Source organism: Pollicipes pollicipes, unplaced genomic scaffold (genome assembly GCF_011947565.3).
Source record: "Pollicipes pollicipes isolate AB1234 unplaced genomic scaffold, Ppol_2.1 Scaffold_3087;HRSCAF=3621_pilon_pilon_pilon, whole genome shotgun sequence".
Classification (NCBI taxonomy): Eukaryota; Metazoa; Arthropoda; class Thecostraca; order Pollicipedomorpha; family Pollicipedidae; genus Pollicipes; species Pollicipes pollicipes.
This window is the reverse complement of record NW_023596225.1, coordinates 4577341-4594556: the sequence shown is the minus strand read 5'-3', so window position 1 is coordinate 4594556 and position 17216 is coordinate 4577341. Positions and strand designations below refer to the sequence as shown.

At 51.6% G+C, this 17216-nt stretch overlaps 1 protein-coding gene across 1 annotated transcript in view; it reads left to right on the top strand.

Annotated features, from left to right (window-relative positions):
• Positions 1 to 734: 734 nt before the first annotated feature.
• The window catches only part of LOC119090574 (BMP-binding endothelial regulator protein), a 51847-nt gene continuing 35365 nt past the window's right edge, over positions 735 to 17216 (top strand). Inside the window, exon 1 of the mRNA XM_037213403.1 lies at positions 735 to 1099. Within this exon, the coding sequence (XP_037069298.1) occupies positions 992 to 1099 (108 nt within the window). The 5' untranslated portion in view covers positions 735 to 991. The remainder of the gene's footprint in view (positions 1100 to 17216) is intronic.

Here is a 17216-nt window from a genome sequence, read left to right as displayed (position 1 = left end):
AGGCACAAGTATAACCGAAGCATGACAGAGTGTTTGGTACATTTCTACAAACTGAAAGGAGCAGAATGGTTACTGGACGTATATGTATATATGCATGTGTATATACATATCTTAAACAATATTTCCCTCTCTCTCTCCCTCTCTCTCTCTCTCCCTCTCTCTCTCTCCCTCTCTCTCCCTCTCTCTTCCCCTCTCTTCCTCTCCCTCTCTCCCTCCATCTCTCTCTCTCTCTCTCTCCCTTTCTCTTTCTCTTGTGTCATTGACCACGTCTCATAAATGTCATTCCATTCGCCAATAAATATTGAGACGTTCAGTTTCTTTAATCAGGCGAAATATTGTCTCGTGGTTGTGGCGGCGACTAAGAAATTGATTGTACCTGGTAAAAAGGTTTCAAAGAGACTTCCTAGTTCTTTTTCTCAATCACTAGCTTTACCTAGCTGTTGGGACTCTCCGGCAGCAAGATCATATGCATATTAACCATCGTTCGCTTGGCGACCGTTCGCATACTAATCGAACCCACTTCGCGCCAACCTCCGCAAATACCTCATGAATCATGCCAATCCAACAATGGCTTTTGCGCGCAGCAGCCCCTGGCGCCGCTTCCCAGATAAGTCCTCCGGTTCCAGCATGGCCTGCGTGATGTCAAACTGACGTCACGGCCGCGGGCAGTGCGGACGGCGGCGGCGGCGGCGGCGCGCGCGGCTGGCCAGACGACCGCGCCGCCCGCCCGGTGAAAGTCGGTCCGGCGTGTCCGCCCCGCTCCGGACTCGTCCACCTCGTGGCGCGAGCCCTGCCCAGCTGCCGCCCTCGTCCCGGCGCCGGGACGAGTCGTGTAGTGAGCGGCCACCGGCGGCGACGGCCGTGTGGAAGAGCGGCGGCCGGGCAGTGCGAGTCCGCCGGCGCGCACGACGGACCGCGGCGGCGGCTGGAGCCGGTCACGACCCGTCGCGGGGTCACAGTCGCGCCGCTGGCGAACTGCTGTGACCTGGACATGACCTGGCGACGACCTGCCTGTCCTCTGATGGGGCCGACGACCCGGCATCATCGGGTGAACACTGCCGCGACGATGGGCACAAGCCGGTTCAGGGTGACCCACAAGGTAAGCTCCACTAACGCACTGCCAGACAGGATGTCGGAAACAACTGAACGCTTTCTGAGAACGTGAGGGCGCGGGGATTACAAGTTACAAATACGGCGCTGGTTGACGAGGTTGCTGTGAACACAACACGCTGAACGCAGTCGCAGAGCTGCGACAAAGGATGCGTCTCGCGCCAGCGTGCGGCAAGAATATCAGCTGCGACAGGGGAGACCTGTACAACATTCAGCACGTGACTGCACCATTGCAGTTGCCAGCCGTCAGCTACCGGGTCACGATCGTGACCTATTTGCCATTAAGCAAATTGCGTCATTTTAGTCGTCCAAGTATGTGCGTGGGGCCGGCGGACCGGCGATAGCTGTGCTGAGATGGCAAATCGTTCATGGCGCCTCTCGTTCCCTCCGGCGAACGTTTTCACCGCACGCCCACTCAATGCCTGCACATTCTGATACACTTTAAGTTCTGATCGATAGATTACTTATTAGCTTGCTTAACATTCCCGGGGGTTGCTAGCTAAACACTTCGACGGCCACTATCTTAACGTTCAGGTATTGTGGTATTACAGGAGAAGACAAGCGCATTAAAATAAAAACGGTGCAAATGGTATAGTTCAGCTCACAACGCGTGTAACGATCGCCGCTTCCCCTGATGTATGTCTACTATTTCTTCAGTTTTCAAGTAGCATTCTTTATTTCTCATTTTTCGCTTTGTCTCAAACAGCTTCTCAGCCCATAAGCATGATTTGGTTACGGCAAGCACCGCATCAGATGTACCCCGTTTGGAAAGTGTGTATCCGATCCACGATGATGATGATTTGATGACGGATGGAGCCCATTCACGTTCAACGGCCCGAACATCACATGAAAATGTGTTGGTTCTTTTTCAGTGATGCAATTATGGTTGATGGTAGGCTGCCAGATCATGCTAATTAAAGGGTTTCAGATGGCTTTGTTTTAAAAATAAAGGCTAAACCTAATCTCATGTCATGCCATTATCCTAGCCCGTTGAACGTAACGCTTACGACGGAGCGGTGCGGCACAGAAAAGTTATCCAGCTTTGCTACTTTTACAGCAAGAAAAAGACCACGATCCTTAAGACAGCTTTTGAGTCCTCGACAGCGCAGAGCCGCAGGCACATGACCACTTTGTACTTACGTAGCACCGCCGTCATAAGTGCCGACGTCGTGATGGTGCCCCCTCACAACGGTCCACGCGAAGTCTGAACTTGGTGGAGATATGGTGGCATGAAGAGTGAATGGCTGACAGGCAGCCTGCAACAAAAGATCCCCTCAAGCTTGTGTGCAATTCCCGTGTTATGTCATGAAGTTATCATAGACCTATTGCATATCGCACGTTAAAGATAATTGTGTGATACAGAGAAGTTTTCAAGCTTTGCTACTCTAACAGAAAGAAAAGAAACCCTGTTATCCTTAAGGCAGGTTTGTAATCCTTAAGCGCACAAAGCTACAGACATACTACCACGTTGTACTTTTTTGTACTTTTGCTGATTCCACAGCAAGAAAAAAGTTATTCCCAGGGCAGCTTTGTTGTCCCCGAAAATGCAGCACCGCAGGCATAATACCACGTTTGTAATTACATAAACCGTATTCATAAGTGTTGACGTCAAGGTGGTGCCCCTCAGTACAGTATATGCTAAAGTCAAAACTTGGCGGAAATACCGTGGCATGAAGAGCGAATGACTGACAGGAAGCAGGCAACAGAAGATGCTTACAAACTTGTGTGCACTAAACTAAATACTTATATTTCAGATGAGCCGATGTTCGCGCAGCAGCCAATGTGTACGTGCACGCATACGTGCACATGTATGCTTAATGGGGCATATGCCGGCCGATATGCATGATGACTCCGATATGCTATACATTAGGGTACAAAGAAAGAGGGGGATGAGGGCCAGGATGTATCAGGGAAGCTTGACAGTTAGGGGATCCAAGGCTCGGAAAGGCCTCGGATGGAGTGTGTTGAACGGCGGCCTGCCATCTTTAGCGGTGTGTTGAACAAGGTGTCTTGGAGAGCGCAAAACGGAACAGCATTCAACATTCAACATTCAACATTGACATTCAACAACATCGCAGGAGATGATAAGTAGTAGCGCTTCTTATGATTATTGAGTTTGTTTCGTAAAGCATGCGTTTTCTGTTGCAAGTTCTTTTAATGTAACTTGGATTTGCTTGAAGCACTTGATGATTTATATTTCGTTCCGCATATCCGAACCATCACAGATGCTCTCGCCAAAAAATGCCTGGAATACCATTTTACTCTTGATTAAGTTAAAAACGTTTTCAAAACGCAAACCAGCTGTTTGATGTCTTGAAGCGGTGAGTAATTTTTGCAAGATATGCCTCGAGGACGACCTCACCGCCTTTGACGTCGATGTGGCGTTTGCTCGCCGTGCTTGCGCCAGTTATATAAGCCCGGGCCGTGCCGACGGGAAGCCTTCTGCAAACCAAGCCCCCTGTTGTTTGGACAATAGCGGGACGCTGGAGCATGGCATGACGGTACGCCGGTACGCCATGACGGTACGCCGCGCGCAGGCTGCATCGCCTCCATTTACGGAAAGGCCTCCATCGTGGCTTTCGTAACTCGCCGATATCAGGTGGCGGCATTTCACCAGCATTGGTTCTTATATTTCCTGGGTTGTTACTGTTGACCTTCTCACTGAACCCTCCCCCCCCCCTCCCTTTCGCACTGAGCTTCAGTTGCATCATTTTCCGTATAACGGAGCTGCAATGGTGACGTCAAAGAGTAAAACACATGGTCAACCAAAAAAGCAAACACTGGCCGTCATTTTCGACCAGAAAACGGAATAACTGCTGAACTGAAAGATTTTATGTTCACTTCGTTTATAGTGCAGGTAAAAGGCGATGCAAATTTCATCAAAGAAGTGTCTGTCGCTAGTTATTTACATGCTGAGCTTCAGAACAGCATGGGGCAAATCGGCCAAAACCAACGGGAAACGCCGCCTCCGTCGCTCACAGCATCGTGGAAACTTAATAAGGCAACGCCGCACCTCTGACTAGCGCAGCTTAAACTGCGCCACCGATGATCACAGCGCAGTACCTAACACATCAGTGCGGGGACATCGAGGCCAGAGCACCTGAGCGTGGCAGCGCCAAGCAGCCGGCGACGGGCCGTGCTGAAGCGGCGGCGGCCGCCTATCGCCGCCAGGGACGGCGGCGGCGCCGGCGCGCGGCGGCCGGCCCGTCCGCGGCGCGGCTAGCGGTGCCAGCTGGACCCGCTGCAGCGCACCAGGTCCCGGCCGGCGGCCCGCCGCTTCATCGCGTCTTTGTCCTCCGATAAACGCTGTCTCTCGGCACTAACAAGTGACGTCACCCTCGTGAGAGGGCCTTTTGCTTGGCTGTCGCGTCTAGGCTCGGAAATTTGTCTCCTGGGAGCGGGCAGGAGCGCTGCGGAGTGCTCGACTGCAGAGGGCGGCGACGGGCCGACGCCTACCCTGCGCCGCCGCCCCAGCCGCGTCCGATGCGCCGCGCTCGCCGGATGCAGGCTGCAGCGCCCGTGCACACAATGGAGCCTCGCCCGAGCTCATTACAACGATGGCAGTCACGCAACGCCTGCTTGCGTCCGCTTACGACAAGGCCTGTTTTCAATAGACATTGGCTGCGAGGGTGATTGGCACCCGCACCGATAGCTGGAAGCGCCGCTTCTCCGCGGGAGATGATTCCACCGCCGATTGGCTAGCTCACTGTCATAAGTCGTTATTGGCCAGCTTCTATCACGCGTTCATAAGTGTTGGGTGGTTCCGGCGACCAGGTGGCCACGGTGGATGTCAGGTTTCCTGACATCTACGAATTGCCTGATAGCTTTAAGGACCAATGGACTTGTAGGAGAAAGCTAGCTTGACCAAACGTTTGGCCAGCTTTGACACTATAGACAGGGTCATGGCAGGCATGTAATTTGGCTTCGTCAGTACGTGGTTCCGCCCACGGAAACTTGATCTCGAGTTTTTTTCACTTTGTGCATTGTATGGATGGGCATTCTGCTCGGCATCCGATGTAAAGTCATTCGTGTGGGCATTTAAGTCAGCCACAGTTCGCCGCTCTGGTGGATTTTTCGTAAATGGGTCCTCTTTTGCGAATTTTTGTTAACCCTCGCCCCGATTCGCTGTTTTTCATAACGCGGACTGAGAGTGGGGGGGGGGGGGGGACGATGCCGACACCATATGTCGTTTCCGAAGTCAGCAAGACAGAGCGTAGGGAAAAATCCCAGTGAATTGGTTTTAACAAGACCTCGCGGTTGATGATAACTTGTGTGGGGCTTGTTTAATAATTACCCCATTACGCCAGGTCAAATGTCAGTTTATCCTGAACATTGGGCCTTTTCAGCTTAAGTTGTTCATATGTACCAGACCATGTCTCAGCGACAGTAGCCAGCACTTTAGCGACACAGCGACACAAGCTTTCGTAGCGACACAAGCTTTCACACGTGCGTCCCTTTTTTCAATTATACGTCCAACGGTGTATAGTGGCATGTGTTTTGAGCATGTATTGATGACGCATGGCTCCGTTAACGTAACGACGTCGGCCCGCCGGGGACGAACCGCGGTGCCATCGGCTGCCGCCCGCCGCCGCGCCAGTGTGCATGACAAACTGCTGCTGCTACGAAACCAGAAATGCTAGGGACGCGTTTTTGGCGTCAGAACATGTGTATTGGATGCCATAGAGGCCAATAAAAATTAGGTGGCTTGATTTCACACGATGCTGGGGAGGTATCGTCAGAAATCCTTAGAGGGGAGCCTTCATCCCCTACCCCGAATCCGAGTGTGGGTACACGTAGAAAGCAAAGCGAAGAAGCCGGAAAAATATAGTAGGTCCCTGAAACATTACGCACATTTTCTTGACTTATTTTTCTGGATACTTTTAAAAAAGCGTTAGAGATCGATACTCCTGCTCTACATACCTGCGATATCATACCATACATACCACATGACACCTCTGCAATACCGTTTTTACGGTATTCGTAAATGCGCGCATGGACCACGACTTATCAGTTAGCGCACAACTTTGGCATTAGTTGGCTGCACAAAATGAGCTCAGGCCCGTTTTCCATTGAGAAACTTCAGCTCCATCAGTCATAGTGTAATCTTTCACATTTGTAACATCTATACGACGTTGCTTTTGATATCCCCCGTCGGTGAAATAGAACGAAACTGAACGAGAGACAATAAACGTCTGTTTGCAATACACTCCACAAGCATGAGCGTGTTGCATCGTACACGCTGCCACTCACTGAGAAGATAATTTCTTGAAATGCACGTGACCGCTCTACCTGACGACTCGTATACATGAGATGGTGGGGAGTTACACACCGATGGTGCTTTATATACAAGAGCTCGCGTGTCGAGACGTGTTCTTTTGGCGGATGGCCTACATTGGTGCCTATTCCTCTGGCCGTGCAAACGCACGTCTGTGTTTGTCATAATGGCGGACATCAATGTCAGTGGCCGTCCGGTGACAACGACACTCTTAAGCCGAGCAGGAATGTTACACTCGCATGGACTGGTGGCGTGGAGTCGTTGAGGACATTGGACGGCATCACTGGTGAGATTGCGCCCCTTACGTTCAGTGATTGCTCTTGTGCTCAAATTGTCAGGTTCTGGATGTGTCCTGTGTCTCACACGATTGCACTTTGAAATAGTGCAAGTAACGCAACTGCAATAGGACAAATAGGCTGAATAGGGGAGCTTTTGGCTGGCGTGGTAACCGGTGCCCTGCCAGTAATAAGCACAGTGAGATTCCCGTTCAACATCCTGTTTCGGGATCAATTGTTCTGGCAGACACTCAAGAGGCTATCCACTGTGACGCCCAAATCACACACTTGTTTTTTGGCCGGTTCTCCAGCGAGACTAAGTTATGAAGCGAAGCTACAGATCAGAAGGAATCTTCTTTGATCCAAAATAGTATGCCAGGTCTTGAACGTGATGCTCTGCACATTCCTGCAGTGCAGCTGGCGATAAAGTGCATTCAAAGCCAACTAAACCCGGTCAATTCAACATGACAGTTTGCTATTTTACCACAGACCTGCGACTACGCATCATCTACGAATCGCACAACGGTCGGTTTTTCCGCAAGAAAAGCTACGCATGTATCGTTAAAAAATGCTAAATCACAGAGAGCCCAGAGGTTTATGTTCAGAGCTGTGCATAGTTGTGTACCGCATATTGGGCCATCAATTCAGACGGAGAAGTCGCGGTCTAGCCAAGCCCTACATAGGTAATACATTTGTCTGCTATTTTAATGGTTTGGCATGGGTCGCCGCCATAAATTCCTGACCACAGGTAAGTGGCATTCTTTATTTAGTACTCCTGCTATTTCAAATTGGCTAAGATCGGTCACGGCCAATTATCGGAGATCAAGCACATTAAAAGCTTCTTTGATCATTTTGCAAGCGTGTGCATTTTGCAAGAGAATATGAAGCCCTTTCTAAGTCGCACTAAGTAGTGCTGCTGCAACAGTAAGTTGACTGATCAGTGCAATCTACTGATGAAAGTTTTTTTCTTATTGAGACTCATCCTGACCTCTCGTGACCATGATGTTGACCAAAAACCAAAAAGTCTTAAGCACCGACCTGCATCCTTCGAATGCTGTACCTCCGTCTGCATAGATCGCACAGTTCCGCAGGTCAACGGTTGAGAACATCTCTAGAGCTTTGGCCCGAATGTGTCCGTTTTGACCACATGCAAGGTGGCCTGCTATGTCTGGTGGTTCGCTGGTGCCCCAGCCTTGATACAGCCGCGCATCAAGCGTCGTTCCACGGTGCCCTGACAGCTTCTGCGCGAGCTGCGCACTTGCCGCCGGTGCGCCATGAATGCGGACGGTTTTGCATGGAGCGCAGAACGGTCGGTCGGTCGGCCGTCGGTTCGGTGAGGCGACCCAGAGGCCACCTCTGATCGGTTCGGTGCGACGGCCCAGAGGCCGCCTCTGCTCGGTTCGATGCGACGACCCTGGGGCCGCCTCTGATCGGTTCGGTGCGGCGGTCCAGAGGCCGCCTCTGATAGGTTCGGCGCGGCGACCCAGAGGCCGCCTCTGATCGGTTCGGTGCGGCGGTCCAGAGGCCACCCCTGACCAGTTCGGTGCGGCGACCCAGAGGCCGCCTCTGATCGGTTCGGTGCGACGACCCTGGGGCCGCCTCTAATCGGTTCGGTGCGGCGGTCCAGAGGTCGCCTCCCATTGCGGCTGGCGTGCCGCCTGTCTGCCGCCCTCTCCCCCTCCCCCCAGAGTCCCAGAGACTCCCCCCTCCCCGAGTTCACCGGCTGCCGGCTGTCCGTCCCAGATCGACACGAACGGATGATTGGGTGCTCGCCTGGCATATCTGTTACTGACGCGAGCACTGTTCTTGTTTGTCATTCGTCTTCATAGACGCATGCTTGCGTGGCAGCCTGTTTGTTTTCGGCCGTGAGCCCGTCAGAATTCATGCCTCGCCAGTGATGACCAACGGACGTGTGCCGAGTGGCCTGCAACTGCGGTCTTTCAAGTGCCCCGGTTCAAACCCAACGTTGTGGTCCTATGAACCATCGTTACAGGCTGACTTAAGTATTGCGTCGCGGGAAATGCCATGCATCCCAGTTCTGAGGGCATTCCGGGTGTCATGTACTATATCACACATCACAGTTTGAGGCCTGTTTGGAATGGAAGGAATGTAATACAGCACTGAATAATCCGAGCCGCAATCATTTTAAGGACGTGGATTCCGTCTTTTTTGAATGAAGGAATCATCGCATTTAGAGTCCGATTGCACTCAGCTATTAAATATGCCGCCACGCAAACATGTGCAGTAAGTTACTCAGTTCGACTTCAGCGTTTGAAGTAACGCCTCTTTTGCGGCCCTGTCCAAAGGCAGTGGCCGCTGATTCCAAAATGACAAATTTTTTGCCCGCACTTTGTTTTCCGATAAAACTTTTACGATACTAGAATGTAGTGCGTGGCAAGAAAGGAACATCTCTGATGGTGTGCTGCGCCCGGCAATGTTTAATTCCACCCTCTATGGCCGGGACCAACTAAGCAGGAAAGACTCTAGAAGCACTTAAACGCGCAAGAAAACTCCGTATTTTCGAGTCAATTGGGTAACAAACCACAGTCCTGTAATGTGGTGTATGGTCGGGTGTATAATTTCATGGAATTCTTCTTTTCATGGACCAGGAGTGGAAGTGCTCCCATGAGCTGACAAACGAAAGAGTGAAATCCTTAAGTTCAGAATGCCCAAAGCCGGCCCCGCGGACGGGTTTTGAAAGCAAAGGCCCAAGACGCGCAGCTTAACACCAACAAACGAAGGAGCGCAGAGCAGGGGCGTACATCAGGGATTTGAGTTTGTAAGACTGCTTGTCATGAATTATGGACGTTTGCCTGGAAAGAAGTCTCTTGCTAAAACCACACGGGTCATTGCGCACATTTCTTCATATCCAAGGCGGTGTGGAAAGACAAAGCGATGTATGTCGTAATGGTACAGGCTTCTTTTATGTTCTTAAAGGCAATATGTTAACGGCAGCGGTGTCAGGCCCAGCAAAATGTCATATGCATATATATATATATATATATATATATATATATATATATATATATATATATATATATATATATAAGTCATTTACATATATATATAAGTCATTTAAGTCATACATCTCATATACATGTCATTTATATATATATATATATATATATATATATATATATATATATATATATATAAATGTGTGTGTGTGTGTGTGTGTGTGTGTGTGTGTGTGTGTGTGTGTGTGTGTGTGTGTGTGTGTGTGTGTGTGTGTGTGTGTGTGTGTGTGTGTGTGTGTGTGTGTGTGTATGTGTGTGTGTGTGTATGTATGCTTGTTTGTGTGTATGTGAGTAAAAAGTTAACAAAATTGGTCAAAGCTAAAAAAAACAACTGAAACTGTAAAGTAACGGCGCTTAGTCACATACAGCAGGAGCGAAAGCATGCCTTTCTGGTCTTCACTGTGTGTTTCTGTCCTCTGTACGCCATACGTTAAAGCTTTTGCATGTCAGTTGTCCTTCAAGAGAAAAATAAATGTTTGTCGATCCATGGTATCCGGCAGTACTCATCAAACTTTACACGCTGTCGTTGGGAAACAATATGATCAACGAACGGTTTTTCAAAATATCTTCCGGAACGGGCGACGCAGACGCGACGAACTTTGTTCAGCTGTAGGTAATAAAAGCCGATCTTTTGACGTCAAAAATTATATGTACATTGTACGATCGCTAACCTGTGGCAGGTAAAAGTCAAGCTGTCGCTGTTAGCGAAGGAATTGGTCCACCCTTATCCGGGTGCGTTGTATTCAACCGGTCACCCGGCCTAGTGATAGACAATTATTGACGACCTTGAACTAATGCGCTCTCGTGACATTTCCAACGAGTGACCTTCATGAAAGAGCTTTGAGTGTTCATATTGTCGTCTGTTGCACCTCGTATTTTTAATAAATCCTGCGCCATTGCTACTTCGCTTGTTGCAACTGAACAAAGCACGGATGTTGTCAGGAAAAGCCAAAGCATTAATACCCGCACAATAGGAACATGACGCTACCCCACAACAAATTACTTAAAATGGTTTCCACCACCCACTGAAATATCGATCAAACGACTTGCCTTGAAAGTAAGGAACTAAATAGCTTTGTACCTTAATGACTGACGTGGATACATCTTCCTGCATTTTAGGTTCGTCTATTCCAGGTAAAAATAACGTATGAAGATGAAAAATCCCATTTCAAACGCGGTAGTTGTTACGAGAGAGGGTGCCAGTCATGCCGAGCGAGTCTCAGCGTCAACTGGCCGGATATTGTGTAGCTTCAGCGGCATGGCCCGCTTTCTGGATTGTCGCCATTCCGAAAGCGATCTTAAATACGAGGCATAAAGGTATAAGTCGAGGGAGAATGAACCATGAAGACTGAAGAAGCATTCAGTCTTCTTCATCGTGCCCACTATCAACCAGGAATATTTGTGTATCTCAAAATCGTTGGTCATAGGTTCTAAGACTTAAACATTGCAAATTTATTGATGGTGTCGTTTGGAATTGCTCAGGCAGAACCCATGGCCAGTCAGCTTTTAACTTATATTATATGCGAGTGTGTGCATGAACGCCAAGTATCAGTACACATCTGCCCACTCAACACACCACAGGAGAGCATTCCAATGCGATGGTCTGGTTATGCGTGTGAGATTTCAAAGGCATCCAATTCATCTTAGATTTTGCCTTCATAACATGGCGACATAAATCACGTCTGTAATAATGCCATTCCTCCCGCGTCGCAGCAAGCACATCACTGGTATCCCACATGAGCCTCCGAGTTGACGGATGTCACTGTGGAAACGCTGGAATTTGCGAAGTCCCCCACAGCTGCCATAGCAGCAGTTCTGTGGCGGCCGCGTCCGAGGTCCTCCAGCGACTGACCCGGAAGCTCCTGGGGGGTGGCTGGTGCCAGACGCCGGCCCTGACGTACCCCGCATCGCGCCATCCCCGACGTTGTCCTCGGCCGCTCCCGCAATAGCCAGTCGACATCCCGAGTGGCGAAGAACTTGTGCCGTCCAGTTGCAGCCGTCGCTGATGAGTCAGCGGACTGTGACGCTGTGACGGGGCTGGGCGGCGCCGCCCGCACCGCCAGCCAGCGGACGGGCCCGGCCGCGGCCGGCGTCTCGCCCCGCCGTGTGACGGTCAGGCTGTGTGCGGCAGAGTGACGCTGTGACAGATGACCAGCAGAGTGACGCTGTGACGGATGGTCGGTGGTGACGCCCGGGTCGCGTCGGCTGACGTGTCCAGAGGACGCAGGCGTTGTGGCCCTGTTTATCGAACGGACTCGTCCGGCCGGCCTGCGGCTGTGGAATGCCGTTTGGATGCAAGGCTCCACAGCCCCGTTCCTGTAACGTCCGCCATGCACCGGTGTTTATTTATCCTGTCCAAATCAAATAACCCGTGCCGTACTGGCAGGCGGTGGTCATTTTTACGACTCATCTGACCTGGGTGAGAGACGCGCCCGCGACCTCGGCGACGTGGACATGGTCCTCACCGACACAGCCCTGAATGCCGACCGTGACATGGCGGAGGGTTCTGTTAGGTAACAAGCTAACCAGACAGCGTCGACGAATCAGTTACGCGACTTAAAAGTGACTCATATTACCAGTAGTCCCTTTTCTTAAATGCCCACGATTTGTGTAGACCGCATCATTGGGGCCATTGGTTGTCGAACTGGTTTAAGCCAGCTGGTGTAAATATACGTTTTCTTTATCGCTACACGACGTGGGGTCGTGCTGGCGACAGGCGCCTTTGTGATGACTCAGGTGGGGCTGGATGCCGCAAACATCACTTCGATGTACTCCGAATGGGGATTGCCGGCGCTGGCTCAGGCTGAAAGGCAGAAGAAATGTCAGAGGTCCAAGGCGTGAACGTCCGAAGCTGACGGCTCATTGCACGGTCGCAGTTGCAGAGCATCCTTGATCCTACCGAGAAACATGTAATCACACGTGGAAGCCACACTCGCCAGACATGCGGCTTATGAAACATGCCGTCGCTCTGTGCCGGTCTGAGGTTTGGCTCGGCTTTGACCGCAAAGAGAGGGTCAACAAGTGTAGAGTTCCGAGGCGCCTGGCGGGGGGAGGGGGGGGGGGCGCAGACCGTCACAGTCGTCCGCACGTGTCGGCGGGGGAGGGGGCGGGGGAGGGAGGGCGCAGACCGTCACAGTCCTCCGCACGTGTCGGCGGGGTGCACGGCGAGGCCACGGCCGGCGCAGACCGGCGACCGATCCTGACTCACGGGCTCGGAGCCCGCCACGCCGCACCAGAGACCGGCTGAAGTCATCGGGCGAGAATGTCACCGCCGCGCCGTCAGCTGCCCGCGCCGCTTACGTCACGCGCGCCGCGACCGTCTCGGGCGAGCAGAAGACCCGACGTTCGAGGCGCCGCGCCGCCGCCGGCTGGAAAAGTGGATAGCGCGGTAGACTGACTGACCTACGCTGGCGAGGCCGGCTGTGGGAGGTGCGTCAGGTCGGCCGCGGCTCGGCCCGACGGCGGCGGCGCGCGGCTCCGTCAGCTCGGCGGCCGCGCCGCCGCCGCCGCTGGCGCCATGTGGGCCACTCAGGCGCCGGCGCTGCGAAGGCGTTATCTGGTGTGAGGCGACCGTGACGAGCCGGTCGTCTGGTGCGGGAGAATCGGGCATGGCTGCTCGACCTGGCTCAGCCTGTGGCCTGGTCCTCAGTCAGGCCAGGCCGGCAGGCTGGGTGCCTCCGGTCTGGGTTAGTTGCTTCTGGGTTAGGTCGGTGACATGACCTCAGGGGCAGGAATTCGCAATGGAAGGGAGGAGGAGCCTAGCTAAAAGCAATCACTGAAAACCAAGTTTAAGGCGCCGCAGGCGGGCGAAATTTCTTGCATGGTGTGAAGCAGCATGACATGCTTTAGACTTGTTTAGTTTTACTTACCAGCCTGAAATTCGTAACTGTCAACATGCCTCCACGCACGTACTCGTTCCGTATTCCATATCACGAGCTTCATGTTCATTCCCACTCGTATAAATACATGTACGCCTTCGCTAAGGGAGGGCACGTGTCCCCGGAGGCCAACGCGGGCGCATATCCCGTGCAATACCTAGTCAGCAATTGAACAATTGATTTGTTTGTTAGACACCAGCCGAGTAGCAGAAGTGGCACACAAGAAGCGCAGGCCACACCAGTCTGGGAGCCTGCACAACCGCTGCTGTAGTGCCCCACACCTCCTCGCCCACTGGACAATCGCTGTGGTTGACAGGTCCCCACACCCTGTCACCCTTGTGGTTGGTAGACACCCACGCCCAACCACTAAGTTGTGGTTGGTAAGCCCCCGTAGCTTATCACTGCTGTGGTTGATGGGTCCCACACCCCACCAATCATGTGCATGACGGAACCCCACGTCCCACCGCTGCAGGGCGCGGGCACCACTTCCATGGCTGATAGACCCCACATCCCAGCGCTGCTGTGGTGGACAGACCCCCGCATCCCACCGCTGCTGTAGTCGTCAAAGCCGTCCCACCACGGCTGCGGTGGACAGACCCTCAATGTCATCGCTGCTGTGGTGGACAGCCCCCACATTCCACCGCTGCTGTGGTAGATAGACCCCCACATCCCATTGCTATTTTGGCAGACAGACCCCCACATCTCACCGCTGCCGTGCCTGACAAGCGCACGCCCCAGCGCTGTGAAGTGTTGGCGCCGCTTCTTTCGTTGACGTGCCCTCGTACCCCGCCGCTGCTGAAGTTGATAGGTCCCATATCCCAGCGCTGCCAGGTTTATAGACCTCACATCCAACCAGCTCCACAGCGCAAACATCTACAAGGCGCCAGGCGTGATCGTTGGACGGTAATTCAAATCCGTCCGGTAGTTTTTTAGGTGAGTGTTTTTCAGACAGTTGCAGCTGATGACAGGCCATTAAACGACATTGGAAACCGACCTTGCAGCATGTCGACGCCCCAAAAAAGGTGACAGATGTGGCAGGTTATGCGCTCTAGCAAAACCGGTATGTGTCATGGCTTGCAGGTTCGGCTGTCCGCTTACATTAACAATGTGCCACCAGCGAAACGTTCAGTTCACTTTGCATTATTTACGTCAAGTGGATCGGGCACACCTGAAAAATCACATTACTTTTACTAGAGCTAGGGGCAAATCGATGCCAAAAGCAGCTTGTGTATGCAGTGGTGGTCGATGCTCTGTGCAGATGGAGCAAACGTGATTTTTAGCTCGCGGGGTACAAATCACGTTTGCGAGCTTTTTTATTAGACCGTAATAGGGTCAATGTTAAATTTCGTCAGGAGTTGAGGGAACAACTGCCCATCACCGAGCCCCCTCCCCCCCCCCAATCTGCCTCCCCCAATATTTCGACCTCAAGTCCGGGAGAACCGAAATGTTACCACTTTGACCATTTGCCTCAGGCAGTAAAGTTGTGGGCTGCACCTCCACAATAATGGAAATCGTACCACTGTTGTGTGTTCATCTCGTAAACGACCCATGCTCAGGACAATACTCCGCAAAATTGTTAAAGCTGTCTTATGCTATGGGCAAAAGAGCTTCTGAGTAAACCTAAGATCCCAAATTTATCAGGAAAAACAGCATTTTGTCGTGCATATTTAACTATAAAACGATGTTCCGCTAGTCGTGATTCGTCAGCTTAAAAAACTGACACCAGCATCATATAATGTAATCTTAGACATTCTATCCGACATTTTATCACGATCTCAGACATTTTGTCACGCATCTGAGGCGAGGTCTGCTCCTGGGAGGAGTTAAAGCTGATGCCATATGTTCAGATTTCGGGCGGAGCGTTCGCGATGCTGTACACCAGGGGGCGAAGGACGGCAAACGCTTACTCGAAATGGGTATCACAACTGTTTTCTTAAAAGCGTCATAAGACCACTACGTCATAAGACCACAGCCTGCGAACCACAATGGTTCGCAGGCTGCTGAAAATGCACGCACATCAGTGTAGTTAGTTATGTAGTAGAGTCATAGTATCATAATTATGTATAGACGGTCTTAGGTGGCACGTTTACTCACGTTAATTTCGTGATTTTCTGTGTAAAGTGCCTTGGACCACCTGACGTCAAAGTTCCTCGCTAAATGCAAAAAAAAAAACAACAACACCAAACTTACATCAAACAGCTAACTGCTGGGTGACAAAACCTACATTTGGTCCCTGGTTGTGGTGGGCAGTGTGCCCATTTTCTTTTGGTACGTCATTTGATGGGGGGATAAAGAAAATAATTATGAGCATGCAACAACCTTTGTCCTGGCAGGCAGCCAAAAATGAATCAGTTGGAGCAACATGCTTAGCATGTTGATGTCTCCATTGAGCATTTCAGAGGCCATTCAGTCATAATTTTCTTTGGATCGGTTTTCAATTAATTTAACCTTTGAGTTCACAGTTTTGAAAATTCGGTGCGGTCTCACACCACATTTTGGTGAAAATCTCTGGTCCGCTTCGATGGGCGGATCCGCGGTCCGATCCGGCCCGCGGGTTGATCCGAACCGTGAAGTGTTCTACTGGGCGCAGGCGCACGGTCGGCTGACGCCGGGGAGCCAGCTGACCGCGGCTGGCCGCCAGCTCCGCAGTCCACGTCCCGGGCCGCGCGCCGGGTAAGGCCGGGTCGGGCCGCGCCTCCGACGGTCTGATGGCTGATCGGCGGCGAGACGGCGCCAGAGGATCGGTCGGACGCACTGTCAGCACTGTCAGCAGTGAGCCACTCGAGATCTGACGGCGCCTCGCGAGAACGAGTCGTAACACTTCATGTGACGGGCGCTGATCCGAGGGAATCTAAGGAATGTCGGCCGTGCCGGACACGGGCACGCGATGTGTGCCCAAAGCCGCTGATCTGTCTTCTAAGCGTTGAACCTGCTTGTGTAAAAAGTACGTAAATGATTGCTGGACAAATGCAGGTGATTTTCAGTGCTATTAACATGTTTCTCGTTATTCTATCACTTTTGGCCCATACCAATTTCAAGTTGTGTCGAGCAATGCTCTGAAACGTTCATACTAAGGTGCATTAATCAGCTGGCGGGGAGTTAGCCGCTCTGGCACCGATATTCTTAGTCAAACAAAGCTGAGTGGGAAGTTTTCCATCGTAGAACACCGTCCCATTTTTACCGATACAGATGCAGCGTCCTCCGATACAAAGTTTCTGAACATTGTTTCCTAGCATTTGCCGTATACTCATAGCCAGTTTTATGTAGCTTTACGGTTAAGGTTCACGCTGCGTGGTAACGTGTTTTGGAGAGCTACAGCCTTTTATTGTAAATATACAGCTCACGTCTGAACATTCTGGCTTGTACAGCCTTAGATCAGCCTACCGATGATGCTGTCCAGATGCCTCCCTCAACTTCGAATGTATGACGCAGATGTGCATGCGTTGTGCACAGTTTCTCGTCATACCTCTGCAGGCTACCGCCCAGATGCTTGTCACTTCTGTGGTTGTTATTTCCAATTCAGAGAGATTTTGAGTGCTTTTTTCTTCTATCCTCCGTGTACAATTTACCTTCCGCATCCTCTAGGGCGGTTGCCGTATGTCTCCCAGGCCCGGAGAACGCAGTGACTGGGCCGCATTCTCTCCGAAGTGCGTTTTTAGCT